The sequence below is a fragment of the Monodon monoceros genome, unplaced genomic scaffold (genome assembly GCF_005190385.1).
Source record: "Monodon monoceros isolate NGI ecotype Baffin Bay Population unplaced genomic scaffold, NGI_Narwhal_1 Super_Scaffold_3, whole genome shotgun sequence".
Lineage (NCBI taxonomy): Eukaryota > Metazoa > Chordata > Mammalia > Artiodactyla > Monodontidae > Monodon > Monodon monoceros.
In genome coordinates this window covers 5,488,879-5,506,166 of record NW_021703780.1, presented here as the reverse complement: position 1 = coordinate 5,506,166, position 17,288 = coordinate 5,488,879, and the positions used below count along the sequence as shown (strand labels likewise).

General features: G+C 50.4%; 1 protein-coding gene across 1 annotated transcript in view; it reads right to left on the bottom strand.

Moving 5' to 3' along the window:
- Nucleotides 1–645: 645 nt before the first annotated feature.
- LY86 (lymphocyte antigen 86) overlaps nucleotides 646–17,288 on the bottom strand; it is a 52,876-nt gene continuing 36,233 nt past the window's right edge. The window contains exons 4-5 of the mRNA XM_029242521.1: nucleotides 4,647–4,699; nucleotides 646–1,050 (exon numbers count right to left, since the gene is read on the bottom strand). Coding sequence (XP_029098354.1) covers nucleotides 967–1,050; nucleotides 4,647–4,699 — 137 coding nt within the window. The 3' untranslated portion in view covers nucleotides 646–966. The remainder of the gene's footprint in view (nucleotides 1,051–4,646; nucleotides 4,700–17,288) is intronic.

Below are 17,288 nucleotides of genomic sequence, written 5' to 3'. Positions count from 1 at the left end.
AGATGTGGAGCCCAGGGATGCTGGAAGGAGAGAGGTGGGGGGAGCACAGGGTGTGGAAGGGGAGGTGGAGCCCCCCAGGGATGCTGCACATCCGGGGACAGGAGACACCAGGGACACCAAACGGCTCTGGCAACATACAGGCCACCTCGTCATTTACAGGGGGGATCAAAGGAGGTGTCTCTGTACATGCATGATGTGGCCCCTGGTGGACATGTGGTTTTTTAATATTCCAGGGGACTGCAGGCTCCATGAGGGCAGGGACAGTGTCTGTCTTTCTCCCTGGAGTAGCCTAAGTGCTGAGCACAGGGCCCAGCAGGTGAGTGACCGGCCGTGACTTGCTGAGTGAATTAACGAACACATTCATGAAGGCCATGGTGCGCTGGGGCCAGGACAGCCACGATTCAGGATAATGAGGTTTGTTCAGGGGAGACCGTGATGTATTGCTTGTGCGGTTTCGTCGGCTTCTGGGCTTCCCCAGGAGAAGGAACGGCTCACTCCCCAGTGCTGTCATTGCCACTGGGCCGCCACTGTCCTGAATCTGTCAGCATCACTGATGCCGTGGCAGCCCCTGGCTCTGTGTGCAGAGGAACTTATGTTAGAGCTACAGGATTGTACCAAGATTCTTTAACAAACCAGGAGGCACAATTGTGGTGCCGGTTTCTTTATTTTGGGCGACCAAGGAAGGGCCCCCAGGAGCTGAAAAAAGGGGAGTGATGTCAGGTGAGCACTTAGGGAAGAGGGACGGCCCCTCAAGACTGCTGGATGACCCCCAGGAGCTCCTGAGAAGCAGATGTTTCGGGGGGCCTCATTACATCCGCGGAGCCTGGGGACCTGTGGTCCTGGGGCTGAAACCAGCACCTGCGCGTCCCCAGAGGCTTGCTCTGTCGTCCACTGGTCCTTCCTCACGGCAGGGCGAGTGTGGGAAGCTGCGGTTCCCGCAGGACAGCTTGCCGTGCTTCAAGATGCTCAGGAACAAAGGATGGTGGCGTTGGCGCAGGCCACGGTGGAGTGGTCTTGGTTGTGTAGCTCTAGCAGAACCTGGTACTCTCCCTGAAGGGATACGGGGAAAGCAGGAGGTGTGTGAGCCCAGAACCATCACCTTTCAGCAAGGGGTTGCGGAGCCCTTCTACGTGCAGCTTCTGCTCTACGCACCGGGGATAAAGTCGAACCACACAGACCGTCCCCACCCGCTGTGGCTCCCGGGCTGGCTGGGAGAGACAGGTGGTGTCCATGATGAATGGCTAAGCCTGAGGAGTTTCGTGTTCCCTATGGAGCTCCCACGGGGGTGCTGGGCTGGGCTGGCGTGTGCTGGTTTGCAGCTTTAGGGAGGATGGTGGTCGAGGCAGGTCCCCTGAGGAGGTGACGTTGGGGTGAGGACATGAAGGTGGTATGGAAGCACGCCATGCCGACTGCGGAAAGTGAGGGCCCGATGGGCTCGGGGGCAGAGGCCCACAGGAGGAGAGGGGAAGAGGCTGGCGATGGCTTCCACCTGAGGCGTGGCCTGTCCCGACGTGCCTGTCCGCGGGGTCTCTCTGGCTGCCGTGGGGAGAAAAGCCCGGGGATGCGGGTAGGAAGCAGTAGGACCGGGTAGCAGGTGGCGAAGGTTTGGAGCAGGTGGTGGAGATGGGGAGAGGGGCGGGATTCTGGATGGATTCGGAGAGAAGAGCCGATAGGATTGGCTGAGGAAACCCACGTGGGTGGGAAAGAGAGGGGTCAGGGGTGACCCCGAGGACTCTGGCCTGAGCAACAGGAGGGATAAAGTGTTGTTTCCTGAGAAGAGGGAGGCAGCTGGGGGGGGGCAAAATCCAACGGCATGAAACCCAAACGCTCCGCTAGAGAAAGTATTTCTGCCTTTTAGGGTTCCTTTCTGGCGACAGCGCACTGCAGAGGACCCCCTCCGTGGTCAGGGAATGCCAGCCAGGCCGTGTGGAGCTGCAGAAGGAACTCAGGCCTGAGCCACGTGTGCCGTGCTCGTGGCTGAAGCTCCACCCGGCCCTGCAAGCCACGTGGTAGGGCCAACCTGCAGACTCTCTGTCACCCGAGGAAGGGAAGACATTTAATCTATATAGGCCGGAGGGAAGGAACAGATCAGACCACCGGGTAGATGTTGCATGAAAGGTCTCGGGCTACGAGAGAGGTGCTTTCTAGCAATTAGCAGAGGCCCAGGAGTGAGTGGGTTCCCCAGCACTGATGGTGTCTCAGGCGTGAGGGCTGCTGAGGGTGTCTTCCGGCACCCTTCACCTTGAAGATTCTCTGACGGTCTGGGCTCCCTGAGTCTGCTCAGATATCAGCAGCTGTGATTTCAGAAGCAGTGTTAGGAGTTTACATCAGAGTGTAAAAGTTAGAGAATTAGTTCTGAGTAAAGACCAGCTCACGTTTGCGTCTGATGGTGTTTCGTCATCGCCATCATTGTTATCACCGTCAGCTACTTTTAACTGTCCCTGTGCACTTAAGTACACACCACACAAAGTTATTGAAAACCAACTGAATTTTCCCCATCGCTTTCTAAGCCTAGTGAAAGAAGTAGAATTTGAATGAAGGCGTTCCAGCTTACGAATTACAAGACATACATACTCTGCTTTAAGGGGCGAGAGTATTTAGGCAACAGGGCCCACCTGTGGGCAGGAGGAAAGGATGATGCAGAGAGAGCAGGGGTCTTTCTGCTGTTTGAAGAGCGCTGGATTTGTCAGGTAGGAGTCTGTAGTTGCACCCTTTGCACTTACACAGTTCAGGCCGTACCTGCCAGTTGGCATCCAAGTTGGAAGCCCAAAGGGCCTCTAAATTCTAAGTCAGAAAGCGGCAGCCATAGACAGATGCCCACTGCAGGCAGCAGTTCCATCGGGGCCAAGGGGCTGGTTGTGTCAAAAAGAAAATTATACCAAGACACTGAAGACTGACTGCTGAGTGGAAAAGTTTTCGGCCAAGCGGGAGTAGAATTAGCACAAAGCCCATCTCTGGGGGATTTGGCGGGAAGAGGCGGGATCTGGGGCAGGTCTTTTAAAACCAAACGTCTTCACACCATTTCTGTCCCATATTAGGAAGCAAAGTCTCTGAGCCTTGCAGGCTGGCTGTCAGCCAGGGGCGCCGGGCTGGTCTTGGGCCAGCGTGGGAGCTCAAGTTGGGGATTAAGGCCTCCAGCTGCCTCTGCTGCATACGTGACAGATCACATGTGTCCACTCTGCTTCTGTCCCCTGTCAGGCCTGGCTGGGGCGGGGTCAGGGCTGGCCGGGTTTCTGCTCCCCAGGCCCAGGCCCCAGAAGGGGAAGAGGTAGGAGGGCTGGGCAGAGGGCATCTGTGGATGCTTGAACAAGGAGGCCAGGGGCCAGGTGACCTGGCCTTGTCTCAGTCTCACGTCGGGCAATGCCCCCGAGGAGTACCGTTTGTTGTTGAGGGACGCAGGTAATGCGCTCACTCACGCATCCCAGGTGGTTGCAATAAAGCTTTTTACATCTCTGCTACCTTTTCTTTCAAAGTGATCCTGTGACTTTAAGTTCTCTCGCCTCTGTTTCACAGCAATTGCTAAGAGTAACCGTTTTTTTTTAAAGTTAATAATGCAAGACTAAAGTTAATTGTTTGCAAATTTTAAGTCCATCTCCAGTGGAGGTGTGGGGAGGGTCCAAAGGAAAATGGAGGAAGAAAAAGAATTCAAATGGCAAAGATTTAAGGCAAAAAAACTACGTGAGAGAAATTGTCTCACATCCTAGACGGGAAGAGAGTTTGCGCAACTGTCATATTATGCTGAAAGGCCTGAGGAGAAAACTCTGGAAGGCTGGACGCTTCCCAACTGCCAGAGGAGAACTAGTGAAAGTCCAGCATAGTCTGGAGACTTGATGGCTTGAGACTGAGGAACCCAGAGGCTGGGACAGAAAGGAGACATACAGGGAAATGAAACGAGTTCAAGAGATTCTTTATGGAGAAGGAGGTTCTTTTCTAGAGTCGTATGAGGTTTCGGAAGATGCAAAGGATGAAGTTGAAGACCAAAAAATGAAAATGATTACATTTTTGTGATTCTTTTGATGTGTTTCTGAAGGATGCTCTCAGGGGTAGTGTGTTGCGAATGGATCGCTATGTCAGAGCTGCTGGAGTGCAGCTGTTTCATAAAGCCACAGTATATACTGAATGAAAAGGAATTAGAGGAAAAATCTACTCGTAGCTGTGAACCTCAGTAGTGAATGTGCAGGACGCGGTCATTTTATTTACTGGGTGGTAGCTCGTGAATCCTGTGCGAGAACAGTAACTGGGGAGCTTTATGCTTTCCGGGCTGTGTGTTTCTTACTTTCTCTGAACGAACAGCCCGTCTGTGGCTGCCGCCCTTGCTTCACAGCTCTAGCCGTGTGGAGGCTCCCCAGACAAGGCCAACCCGCAGGACAGGGCCCCAGGATCCCTCCCCACGGGAGCTGTCTACACAGGGGCTGCCCCACAGGACAAAAGTGTTAAATACCAAAATGCCGAAACCTGTGCGTCAAGCATTAGTAAGTGCCCACGACGAGGTAGCCGCTTCACGGAGAAAGGACTTTCTTCGTGACGGGCCAACAAAAGCTTTAAGTTTTTAGTTTAATTCAATCCTCCACCTCCTCTGCGTCTCCTTCTTTAAGAAACTGCTAGATACAGTAATTAAGGAACAAAACAGAAAACCAAGACCTTACCTCAGGAATTTCAAATCCAGGATTATAGACAGGGCCGGCATAAGAAATCTGCTCTGGAGAAACAGACAAAACACACATAAGGTCATTCAATCATTGAAAACAAGAACGATTTGCTCTATTATCTGTGATTGCTGTGCTCTGGGGATCCATTGATGAAGACAAATGTCTCTGTGCAAACATTGTTTATATGCTAATGAGGAGACTGACGGTACATAAATCACTAAATGAGATAGCATCCAGACTGTAAAAAGCGCGAGAAGGAGACACACAGGTCATGGGAGGGAGGCAGATGGAGGGACGGTTAGGAGGCCAGGCTGGCCCTGGGATGCTCAAGGTTACATCCTAAGACAACTTCTGACAACTGATTGACCTTAGACAGTTCTGATCTCTTTGGGCTCAGTTTCCTCGTTTTTAAGATGGGTATAATAATGACAATAACAGAGCTGAGAGGAATGAGGAGAGTTAATCAACATAAAGCCCTGATAACAATGTCTGGAAAGCCCTCAATAAATATTTACTAAAGTTACAAACTGGGAGATGCCATGTTTTGAGAAGGTGGCTGGTCCGGGAAGACATCGCTAAGGAGACGATGTTGCATGATACGATCTCCCTGAGGGAGGAGAGTGAGGCAATTATTATTATTATTATTGAAAACTTTTATTTGATATTGGAGTACAGTTGAGTAACAACGTTGTGTGTTAGCTTCAGGTGTACAGCAAAGCGATTCAGTTACACATATACACGTGTCTCTTCTTTTTCAAATTCTTTTCCCGTTTAGGTTATTACAGAATATTGAGCTGAGTTCCCTGTTCTGTACAGTAGCTCCTTGTTGGTGGTTATCTATTTTAAATACAGCAGTTATTTAAAGAGCTGGACGAGGAGCACCGCAGCGCCGCGGAATAGGGACAAAGGCCCTGATGTGGAAAAGAGTTTGAGAATGTGGAAGGATGGAAGGCAGATGGATTTACCAAAGCAGAGTGAACGCAGGGGTCCATGCTGGGAAGAGATTGGAAAGACTGAGGGGAGGCAGATGTTCCAGGACCTTGAGGGCGCAGTGAGGAGCCAGGTGGCAAAAAGTCAAGTGAAGATACCTAATCTATGCTTTGAAGAGATCATTCCGCTGTGTGGAGAGGCCTAGAGTGGAGGCTGTTTAGTGGCCGAGGAGAGCGATGGGTTGGTGAAGCATGGTGGTAGGGGGGAGATGGAGAAAAACTAATGGAATCAGGATGGTATCGGGAGGGTTTGGGACTGAGCATCTGGGTAGATGGGGTACCATTCACTGAGATGGGGGAGGCTCGAGAAGAAGGAGTGTGTGTGTGTGTGTGTGTGTGTGTGTGTGTGTGTGTGTTAACTAAAGAGTTAGTTAGTGTGTTAACTAACTCCTATTTCTGGGAGGTGGTTATTAAGGGTCCTTGAAAGCAGTTGGTCACATGACTTTGGAATATGGGGGAAGAGGTCAGGGATAGAGCCAGGACCTACTGGAGGCAGGATGAGAATGAGGCCTCCCCTAAGAAGACAGACTTGACAGGCAGGGAAGGGGGAAGGGCCAGGACAACTCCTGGGTCCCTCCAGCATTCAGGAGTTAGGGAGAAGAGGGGAGGACAGCCAAGGAGACTAAGAAGGAATGGCCATGGAGTGCAGGGTAACCAGGGAGTGGAGGGGGCAGAGAAGCCAGGAGATGGATGGTTTTCAAAAAGGAGGGTACAGTCAACCATGTTGAATGCAGCTGAGACTTTACGTAAGATAAGGACGGGCATGTGCGGTGGACTTGGCAACATGGAGGTCATTTGGTGACCCTGACAGAAACACTGGAGAAGTGAGAACAAACGCCCAAATGGGGTGAGTTGAAGACCAATACGGAGGTGAGAGAAGCAGAAAAAATGAATGAAAACTGGAGGAGGGTGTGGGTTAAGAAGGTTGTTTCTCTAAGGTGGAGACACTGTACCATATTTGTCATTTGAAGTTAATGATCTTGAGAGAGATTGAAGACGCAGAAGAGAGGAAATATTGGAAAGGATGAGTGTTTCAGAAGGCGGGAGGGGAGGGATTTGCCCCTGAGAGGAGCACAAGGGTTGTTCCCATGTTTATAGGAGAGAAAACAGAGCAGAACAGGTTCAGACGTAGGCAGATCTGTAGATTGGCCAGTGGACCAGTGGCAGGCTCCTGTCTGATTACTTCTGTTTCTTAGTGAAGGTCATGGGCAAAGAGGTGGAGGAATGTGGACGGTGCGGAAGAAAGTTACTTGAAAAACGACAGGATTGCTAGGCAGTGTTGCATTTGTTTGTTGTTTTTTGGGTTTTGTTTTGAGATTTGTGGCATAAATTTCAAGAGACTGCAGTCAGCCCAGATGCGTATTTTCTCAGCAACATTCAGTAGCTCTGATCAAGGGTAGAGGGGTTAGATGGCTGAGTTGGGGTCCTGCTGGACAAATGTAAGGAGAGGAAGGCAAGGCTGTTGGGAAGAGATGCAGGGAAGTTGATGATAACAGACCACGGAATCTGAGGAGGGTACGGGAGACGATGAAGGCGGGAGGGGTTGATCGATAGTAAAATCTGCGGTGGAGTCGGCTGAATGGAGTTTCCATCACTGCGATCCACGACCTAGAGTACCTGAGCTGAAGGATGTGGTGAAGCCACAGGGAGGACGGCTTGACGGCGAGATTTCAGAGATGGCGCCCTTGCTGCAGTGACCACGTGCAGGGCTCACGTGGGAGAGAGTGCTGAGGCGGAAAGGGGGGCTTGGGTGTTGGAGGTGAGGGGGTCCAGGGGCTGAGACATCGTGGTGCCCCTGGTGGGTTCGTGTCAGTGTTGAATACTGAAACCTCAGACGGTGGCCGTCTCCTCTGTGATCCCCCAGCACCGTGCACTTAGCATACGGCGAGCAGAGTGGCACAGACTCTGGGGCCAGACTATCCGGGCTGGGCTTGAATCTTGACTCTTTTTCTTGCCAAGTAGACGGATTACGTAACATCTCTGTGCCTCAGTTTCCTTATCAGGAAATGGGGTGGTAATAATACCCACCCCATGTGTTGTGCACATTTTGCACACGTAAGACTCTTGCAACAGAGTTCGAAGAGGGACGGGCGCGTGGTAAACACTCAACTAGGACTTGCCTAGTTCATCCGCCAACCCACACTACTGGCGTCCATTTAAAAGAGGTCAGGTGCTATGCTAGGTGCTGGTGCCACAGTAGACAAGAATGTTATGTGAACCACCTGAATCACTGAGCACCCAGAACTCTACTCAATTGTTTACAGGGCTGTTTCCTTCTCCGGTCAGGACCTCTGTGTCTCCTGGTTTACACAGCTCCCTGTACACTGCACAGAGCCCAACACACTGCTGGGGTACAATATATGGTTAATGAATGAGGCCATCAAATGAGCAGACCCAGAGCCAGGATGCGGTTTGCCAACCAACTTCATTCTTGCTCACGCTATTGTAATCCTCCTTCTGCTGGAAGGGTCCAGACCTGGCACGTGCTGACAGAGAAGACAGGATTAGGGAAGGAGCCACTCAGAGCAGCCAATGCGGTGATGAGGGTGGAGGGATGGTGGGGGAGGAGGCAGGAGAACAAACTCTTATCGGTTTATTGATGGCGTTGGGTGCCGGGCTCCTTAATGGCACGGTGATTTCCTACCTCGCCCAGCACCTGGTGCTTAACGGCTGCTCAGTTAGTATTTGGAGACAGACCAAGCTCTCCCCAGTTAAGGGGCAGGGGCAGGGGCAGGGGCAGCGTGGCTAGCAGCTGCCCACATGGAACCATGTCAGGGGCCTGAGGGCAACCCGAGACCTGAACTTCTACCACAAGACCTGTGCTTAGCATAGCCTTTGGCTTCTGTTCAATGTCCATGTCCTACCCTTCCTTCCCACGGTCACTTCCTGGTACCTTGCAGGGATGACACGCAAACCTGGTGGGGGGCAAGACATCCCTATTTCATTGCTCGAAATGTACTGCTCCATCCGTTGTTAAAAGGAAACATATTTGGTTGTGGATATAAGCAAGAGGCTTATTGGAAACTGCTGATCTGTACCATGTGGTATTAGAAATAGAAATGCTGAGGTCCTGAATCATATCCTCAGGAATCTTCCAGTGCGACTGGGGAAGAGACAATGACTAGCTATAGAGTTAACTGTGTGAGGGGTGAGCAGAGGGTGTGGGCGGTGAACCTAAGAGAGCAGAGAGCTCAGCGGGGCTGCCGGGTTTCATCCGTAGGGCTGGAGGGTCTACAGCCCCAGGGCATACCGTCCACGTTAGGATCCATGCTGCCCCTGGGGTTGTGCGGCACAGGGGCCCAGCTGCCAGTACGTGGTTTCTTTTTAGGACGTGATCTATTATCTCTTCCCTAGTGTACACTCTGACCCGAGTCAGGACGATCTGAGCAGAGGATCGAAGAGACTGGGGACCCATCTACTCTGGCAAGAGATGCTTTGCTTCATTTCAGTCTAGAGCTGTCCACTTGCAGCCTTCTCACTGATTCTGTGACTCCTAGGTAGCCTTCCAAGAAAATCCCTTTGCCTTTGTTGGCTGGACTAGGTTTTTGCTGCCTGCAGCTCAGGGACCATGGTTGCTAGGGGCAGGAACCAGTTAAAATCCCTCATGCTGGCCCTTGGAGAATGGGACACAGCCGACTCAGGGGCAGGGTCCCAGGACGGGAGTGAGTGTGTCCATCCATGTCAGGTCTGGTTGGATTCCCTCGGACACGTCTTGTACCCACTTCATTCTTCTCTTTAGTGTTCTGAGGTGACACAGTGCCAACTGCTTGACCCTGGAGGCTGATAAATGGGTTCAGGGCCCAGCTTTCCTACTCACTAAGTGTTGACGGGTGATTTGCTTTTAAGATGCGACTCACCTTCTGCACTTGCAAAGTAGAAATAGGAACACCTCACCTGCAAGGCACTGAGAGGACTCGGAACTTGTGTGTCAGCTCACGGAGAAGACTGGGGTGCCCAGTAAGGGTAGAGACAGCAGTTGTTCGTTGTACAATTATTCACTGGATGTGAAGGAGAGTGAGGTGTGACGGCTTGCGTAGGGGATGCTGAGAAACACACCGAGGCTGGGTTTGGGAACCTTCTTCCTGAGCCCATGTGCACAACTGCTAAGTTCTGCTGGTATCTTTTTTGTTTTTTTTTTAAACTTCTGTTTTAAAAAATGTATGAGTGCTGTTCTTGGAAGAACACCAGTCGAATGATAACTAGCATTTTATTTTGCTCATTTAATGCTCTAAGATTTGCTCATTTGTGCTTCGCTATTAAGGTCCTTTACTGGGATGAAAGAATGTCATGAACTAGATCCTCTTCACTTTACAGTTTCAACTGGAGCTTTTCTGGGGACCCACGAAGTTCCTGAGAGTTGCTGCAAGTAACTCATGAAACTATCTTTTTTTTTTTAACCGGATGAAACAACACCTTCCTTTTTCAGATCATCTCTGATTCGGAGATTCCTTTAATTAACATCCTCACACTCCAATACGATAAAAAGAGCCCCAGTATGTCTGTACCCACTTCTTCCTTTCCTTCTTTAGGAATCTTGATCAGTTTTTTTTTTTTTTTCTTTTTTTTGCGGTACACGGGCCTCTCACTGCCGTGGCCTCTCCCATTGTGGAGCACAGGCTCCGGACGCGCAGGCTCAGCGGCCATGGCTCACGGGCCCAGCCGCTCCGCGGCATGTGGGATCTTCCCAGACCGGGGCACGAACCCGTGTCCCCTGCATCGGCAGGCGAACTCTCAACCACTGCGCCACCAGGGAAGCCCTTGATCAGTTTTTAATTGCAGTGAGTTAAAGAACTTCACCCTTCTGCCTCTGAATACTTGAAGTCATTTCTGCCGGTCAGCTTTTCCGGGGACCCAGGTCTTTGTGTGATTGGCACACAGTGTTTTTTTAGAGAGGAAATGGATTTTAAAATGTGGAAATTAAAGGTCCCAAAGAGTGTAGATCAGACTGATATGAGGCTGGGAGCTGCTCAGCAACCGGGGCAGATCCTGGCCTGGAAGGAAGTGCTTGTTGATTGTGTGGATTTCGTTAGATGGAGTCTCACCATTTCCCAGCCCTTGCTATTATCTTACGGGAATTCCCTGCGGTCTTTCAAACTTATTACAAAATGTCATCAATATTTAAGCATCATTAAGGTTCTTGACAGTGTAAAAATACTTCGAGTTACAATTTATCAAAAATAGGCCAATTGTATATTCAGAGCAAAGACTTTTTTACATGGATCCTTTATTCATTTACTCCCATTTGACCCCCAGGGACTGGGGGGGGCAGCGTTGAACTAGGAAGACACAGCCCACATCCTGCCGTCCAGTGAGTGGGCGGCGTCATGGGGTCCAGGAAGCGTGAACAAGGGCTGCTGTGGGCAGTGGTCCCAGGGTGAAGAGGGAGGTTCCAGGCGGACCAAGAGCCTCATCTCTGGAGTGAGAGGGAGTGAGCACTTTACTCTGAGTAAACTCTACACTTGTCGTTCCTCTCTGCCTTTGGGCATTTCCTTAAAGGCACCAGATGCAGCCCCTTGTGAACCACATCCTCAGCTCCCGAGCTCTGACCGGCCCTGCTTCCTTCGGTCTCCGACCCCAGAGGGTGTGTCAGCATCTCTGGTCCCACCGGGCAGTGCTGAGGTAGTTGCTGGGTAGGGCCCTCATTTAAATTAATAAAGAACCTGCCTGGGGTGGGGACACAGAGGAGCGTTCACTGCCTCTGGGGTGGATGCGGCTGTAGATTGAACCCCTGTGCGGCCCCAAAGCCTTGAGGTTCTATCAAGGTTTCAGTGGATTCCGGGCAGGGGTGGGCAGGTAGCCCCAGGCTAAGTCCAGGCCCAGATCTGATTTTTTTATTATATATTTTTGGTGTGTCCTGATTGGTCAGCTTCTTTGTCTCCTGGGCCATGCAGCCTGTTACCCTCTAGAGCCTCGGCAGGTCCCCCCTGAGGGGAGGTCAGAGGAGGACTTCCGTGCTGTGAGCATGCCTGCACCATCTCAAGAGCGATCCTGCAGCTACACCGGTGCAGTAGAGCAGACGGGGCCACAGGGGATGTGAGTGGGAGCGGAGACTCCCAGCGTCCCGGGCCACGTCCCTTAGCCCAGGTGGCAGCCACCACGCTCTCCGACATCCTCCCAGGTCAAGGGCTTCCTACTTTCCTGCGGCTCAGCAGCCCATGGAGGGCGACCGGGTGGTGCAGGACCGTGTCCCCCGGAGGACGCCCTCAACCAGGGAGGATTGGAATCCAGGGATAAATGCCCGCAGCCTTCTGACCTTCAGAGGGATGATTCTGAGACACACATCTCGGTTCCCCAAGGGTCCAGTGGGCCGACCCTACTCCACGCTGGTAATCAGGTCCCTGACACATCGCTCCCTGGCTTTTCCTCCTGTCCCGAGTCCGTCTCACTCCCCTCTCACCCTGCTTCCTGACATCACTATCCAATAAACTACCCCCCGAGTCCTTGTCTCTGGCTTTGCTGTGGGCGGGGAGGGACCCCAAACTGAGACGCTTCCTGGCAGAAGGTACACTTTTCCCAGTTTGTATGAAGGCCATGTAGGAGCTAGAGGTGGTCCTGGAAACCTGGCTGCCAGTATATTTGGACCTGTTTCTGGTGATGGAGCCACGCAGCCTAGAATGTAAATCTGAAGCCCCTGGAACCTGTTCTCTGACTTTAGCCCCAAAGAACAGGAAGGAGGATGGATGCCCTGGATCGTCCCTGTGACGGCTCCAGCATCACCCTTCCGGAGAGCATAGGGCGAAGAGAGGTGACGACCGCAGCTGTGCCCGGAAGAGGGTGAGCTGGATGTGGGTGCGGCTGGGAGGGCGCCAGCAAGTCTGAGGGAAGAGGGAGCAGAGAAAGGAGGGGAGAGGCGCATGGCCAGCCTCGCGGGCTTTTTCCCCTTCATTCAGCTGGATGGAGTTGTATTGTCACTGAGTGGTCCGCCCAGTGGTGTAGCCTGTAATATATAAAGTAAACTTTAAAAACCTGGAGCTGAGAGCTTTGGGATTCCTTGGCATGTCAGATGACCCTTTCGTTGGGAGGATCATTTCTGCTGCTACTGAGGGCTCAGTGGTTAGAACATGATCAGTTTCATCCCCAGCATATCACGAGATGTCCCGCCAGTTGTTGGCCCCTTTGGCTGCATGGAGGGTCAGCCTGTTCCAGGAATCGTAGCTTGTCCTTGTCAGAATCACAGTAGTACTTTGGAGCTCGTGACTATCTAATAAGAGTTTGGGCTCCTACACAAGTTACCTTAGTTTTGCCCATGCTGACTACTTTGATTTCTTTCCCTGTCCATTCAAACAGGCTTGTGAGATCTTCTGTATGACCTTTTTTTTTTTTTTTTTTTTTTTTTTTTGCGGTACGCAGGCCTCTCACTGCTGTGGCCTCTCCCATTGCGGAGCACAGGCTCCGGACATGCAGGCTCAGCGGCCATGGCTCACGGGCCCAGCCGCTCTGCAGCATGTGGGATCCTCCCGGCCCGGGGCACGAACCCGTGTCCCCTGCATCGGCAGGCGGACTCTCAACCACTGCGCCACCAGGGAAGCCCTGTATGACCTTTTACTACTAGAGAAACCTACTGTTATTTATACTTGGAGACATTCACTGTGTACTTGCAATGGATCATGTATAAAACTATAAAATGAGCATCCTTCCAGGGCTTACTCATTCATGGTCCTGCCATTCCACCTCTCCAGCTTGTCACCCCACCCTTTTTACCCTAATATCACGCTACCTCTTCTCAATGACAAACTCCTATCAGGGATTGTTGTCCATCTTACTCCCTTTAGAGAAATGTTCCCACACATGGGTCTTGTCACTGACTTCTAGCCAAATAGTTTCTCCTCTGGGCAGGTGATATGGCAGGTGGGAGCTTTATGGGGTCTGGGAAAGGGCGACAAGAACAGCCCAATAAGGCAAACCTTTTCTGAGCAGTGATAGGATCCCCTAACCAAGAAACCCGTATCTTGCCCCAGCTACACGAGCAGCTGTATGATCTGTGAAGTTCTCAGAACTGTGACTTCTAGGAGGGCATTTTTCATTGAAAACATACACAGTATGAGTTTTCCTTGGATTATGCACAATTATTTGGCCTCTTCACATGGTCATGGTATGCAGAGGTCGGACAAGCTGTACTGGTTTTCCATTTGGAGATTTTACAGGCTACTGATGCCCTCCCCCCGCCCCACCAAAGATGTCCATGTGCTAATTCCCAGCACCTGTAAATACTACCTTACAAGGCAAAAGGGACTTTGCAGATGCAATCATGTCAAGGATTTTGAGATGGGAGATTATCCTGGATGATCTGAGTGGTCCAGTGCAACCATAAGGGTCCTCATAAGAGGGAGGAGCTCAGAGGGAGAAGGTGATGTGAGGATGAAGCAGAGAGGAGTGATGAGGCTACAAGCCAAAGAATGCCAGCTGCCACTAGAAACTAAAAACGTCAAGGAAATGGATTTTCCCCGGAAGCCATCAGAAGGAACACAGTTCTGCTGACCCTGATTTCAGACTTCTGATGTCCAGAACTGTAAAAGAATACATTTGTGTTGCAAGTTACTGAGGTCACAGCAGTGCGGTGATTTGTCACAGCAGCAGTAGGAAACTAATACACTGATCTTGGACTCAGAGAGGGGCCAAGAGTGGTGGCTTGTTTGGATTTGGGGTCCCAGCAAAGGGCCCTTTGGAACCAGGACACTAGCATAATCTAGGATTTCAGCAAAAGAGAAGGTACCCGTGCCTATGGCTGGACTAGAGAGTGAAATTTCTAGCATAAATTCATACAGCTGAACTCAGAACAGATGGTTAAAAAAATTTAGAGCCATATAGAAACTGCCAGATCAGTGATGTTCAATATAGCATTCCGCAAAGATGCGACTGTTCTATATCTGCAGCATTAAATGTGGCAGCCGCTATCCACCTATGGCCATTAAGAGCTTGAAATGTGGCTAGCATGGCTAAATTTTTAACTTCATTTAAATGTAAATGATTTAAATAGCCATCTGTGACTAGTGGCTACCATATTGGACAGTACAATTTTAGGTCAGCACTGTCTAATAGAAATATAATGTGAGCCACATTTGTAATTTGTATTTGAAAAAAGGAAACAGAAACAAGTGAAATTAATTTAATAATGCATGTATATTAACCTGAATATTAAAAATATTATAATTCAATATACAACCAATATAAAAGTATTGATGAGATCTTTTAAATCCTTTTTTCATACTACTTTTTTGTACAAAGTCTTCAAAATCTGGTGTATACTCTACGCTTAGAGCACATCTCACTTTGGACGGGCCACATTTCTGATGCTCAGTAGCCACTCAGGGCTTCTTCCCTGGTGGCGCAGCGGTTGAGAGTCCGCCTTTCGATGCAGGGGACGCGGGTTCGTGCCCCGGTCCGGGAGGATCCCACATGCCACGGAGCGGCTGGGCCCGTGAGCCATGGCCGCTGGGCCTGCATGTCCGGAGCCTGTGCTCCGCAATGGGAGAGGCCACAGCAGTGAGAGGCCCGCGTACCGCAAAAAAAAAAAAGCCCCATGAGACTAGTGGTCACTGTACTGGACAGGGCTAATGATTACGTCATGGTGGCCCAGGAGGTGAGACGATTTTCCCCAACTTCATTTCTCCTACAAGGATTTTTTGTCTTTGCTGCCCAGGTTTCCTCTGTGAGACCTGTAACATCTGGCAGTAAGAAGGGAAGGAGGATTTAAACTTTTTTCCCTACCAAGCTAGTTTTGGATTTCTGTGGATAAGCATTTACTGTGACTCTCAAAATACAAATTGTGCATCGGTGGGCTGATTAGATTCCCAGAAATGGAAATGAAGAAGATGGTGGTGGGAGGAGAGAGAAGAGAAGAAGTTGAGTTGATCTTCAGACACCTGTGGCAGCCACAGGAAACAGCAGTGTGACTGGAAATGATGAAATAGACATCACAGAGTGTGGCCTTCCTCAGACTGGGGGTCTCAGAGCTCCCAGGCTCTTTGTTACCAGCAACCCATGGGGTCCAAGTTTTGGAGTGATACAGGGGAGCTGGGAGTTGGCCTTCTCAACTAGCTTCTTAAATGATTATTACACGGAAGTGTAAGTCACTGAATCAGATTTATGAAATTCCACAACAGGCCGAGAATTTGTAAAGGATCCCATGTTGTCTTGGAGAATTAAAAATTCTTTGGTCCTAAGTCATCATTAGCCTCAATATTCTGGGCTCAACAAAAATAAAGAATTGATGGATGTCAAAGGACAAGTTCGACACATTCTTGGCTCATTTACAAAAAGGCATGAATTTGAAGATGGAGGGAAAGCTCCCAGGGCTACAGGATTCCTTAACAGGCCATATGCTTAACAGGCAATATGTTTTCTTTCTTTTTTCTCACTTTCTTTCTTTTTCTTTCTTTCTTTCTTTCTTTCTCTCTCTCTCTCTCTCCCTCCCTCCCTTCCTCCCTTCCTTCCTTTCTTTCTTTCTTTCTTTCTCTCTCTTCCTTCCTTTCTTTCTTTCTTTTTCTTTCTTTCTTTCTTTTTCTTTCTTTCTGTCTTTCTTTTTCTTTCTCTTTCTTTCTTTCTTTCTCTCTCTCTCTCTCTCTTCCTTCCTTCCTTCCTTCTTTCCTTTCTTTCTTTCTTTCTCTTTCTCTCTTTCTTTTCCTTTCTTTCTTTCTTCTCTCAGTAAAAAAAAGTCTTTTTTTTTTTTGCTTGGTCATCGCGGGCACCCTCTCTAGGGTGACCATTGTTTCTATTGTTGGTTTTGTTTTGGGCAGTTCAAGGGTGGGCATTTTCTGCCAATGCAATAATAAACCGCCGTCTTTGCTGATTCTCCGTGAACTTGCAGCAGCAACAGCTGCCTGGTCGTCACAGGCAGGAAATGCGCAGCTGCCTGAAGTATGCAGACAAGAGTAAACCACGAAGAGAAGAAAGGCTGAAGGCTAAACTGCTGGTGCGTCAACTTTCCGATTCCATGAGAAATGCAGACAGGACGCTCTCCTCAGGTGAAAGGGGGCTGCGTAGGCTGTGCTTCGTCAGCCACCAGAGAATACACAGCTTGGACCAAAGTCAGGCTCCTGCTACCTCTGAGGAAAAAGGTCCTGAACTTCTAAGCCTCCAAGGCTCTGCTGCCTCCCCAGGCCTTGTTAAAATGCAGACTTCCATTCTGAGAATGACGACTTCAGGGGCTCAGAGCCCTTGCTTGAGAAATCCCTCGACAGCTGCAGCAAGTCGCTGCCATTTATCACTTACTGAGCGCGGCCTGTATGCCAGACTCTATCCTAAGGGCTTCGTATATATTGTCCAAGTCTATCCTTACAACCATCCCGGGAAGTCACTTGTACCTCCTTGTTGTCAGATGCAGAAACCAAGACTCAGGGTAGTTTTGCCTGTAACCATAAGGGACAGTAACGGTTCGTCACTATGTAAGCGTGGCTTCCAACCCTGTGCTTATTCGTAACCAGGCTATAGTGGCTCCCAAGCTGTGGTCCCTAGACCAGCATCATCAACCTCATCTGGGGACTTGGAAGCTTCTCAGCCTCCTCCCCGGAGGTGCTGAAGGGAACACGGGACTTGGAAACTTCTCAGGCTCCTCCCCGGAGGTGCTGAAGGGGACACGGGACTTGGAAACTTCTCAGGCTCCTCCCCGGAGGTGCTGAAGGGGACACGGGACTTGGAAACTTCTCAGGCT